Genomic DNA, 222 nt, shown 5'->3' with positions numbered 1-222 from the left:
CAGCAAAGCCCCCGGGGGACCCCCCCGAGCCCCCCCACGCAGGGAGAGCCGGCGCTTCCCGGGGCCCGCCGGGATCCTGCCCCAGCAGGTGGGGAACGGGAACAGGGGTGGGAACGGGGTAGAGATGAGGGTGGGATTGGATGGGGATGGGGACAGCATGGGAACGGGGATAAGGATGGGATAGGAATGGAATGGGGGGGGGGGGAGGGGGGGGAGGGGGAG

The 222-nt window shown here is 71.2% G+C and overlaps 1 protein-coding gene across 1 annotated transcript in view; it reads left to right on the top strand.

The window, feature by feature from the left end:
* CUNH17orf53 (chromosome unknown C17orf53 homolog) overlaps positions 1–222 on the top strand; it is a 12,716-nt gene that overhangs the window by 10,201 nt on the left and 2,293 nt on the right. Inside the window, exon 4 of the mRNA XM_017740488.1 lies at positions 4–88. Coding sequence (XP_017595977.1) covers positions 4–88 — 85 coding nt within the window. The remainder of the gene's footprint in view (positions 1–3; positions 89–222) is intronic.

The sequence above is a fragment of the Corvus brachyrhynchos genome, unplaced genomic scaffold, assembly GCF_000691975.1.
Source record: "Corvus brachyrhynchos isolate BGI_N302 unplaced genomic scaffold, ASM69197v1 scaffold47, whole genome shotgun sequence".
NCBI lineage: Eukaryota > Metazoa > Chordata > Aves > Passeriformes > Corvidae > Corvus > Corvus brachyrhynchos.
This window is presented reverse-complemented; position numbering and strand designations above follow the sequence as displayed.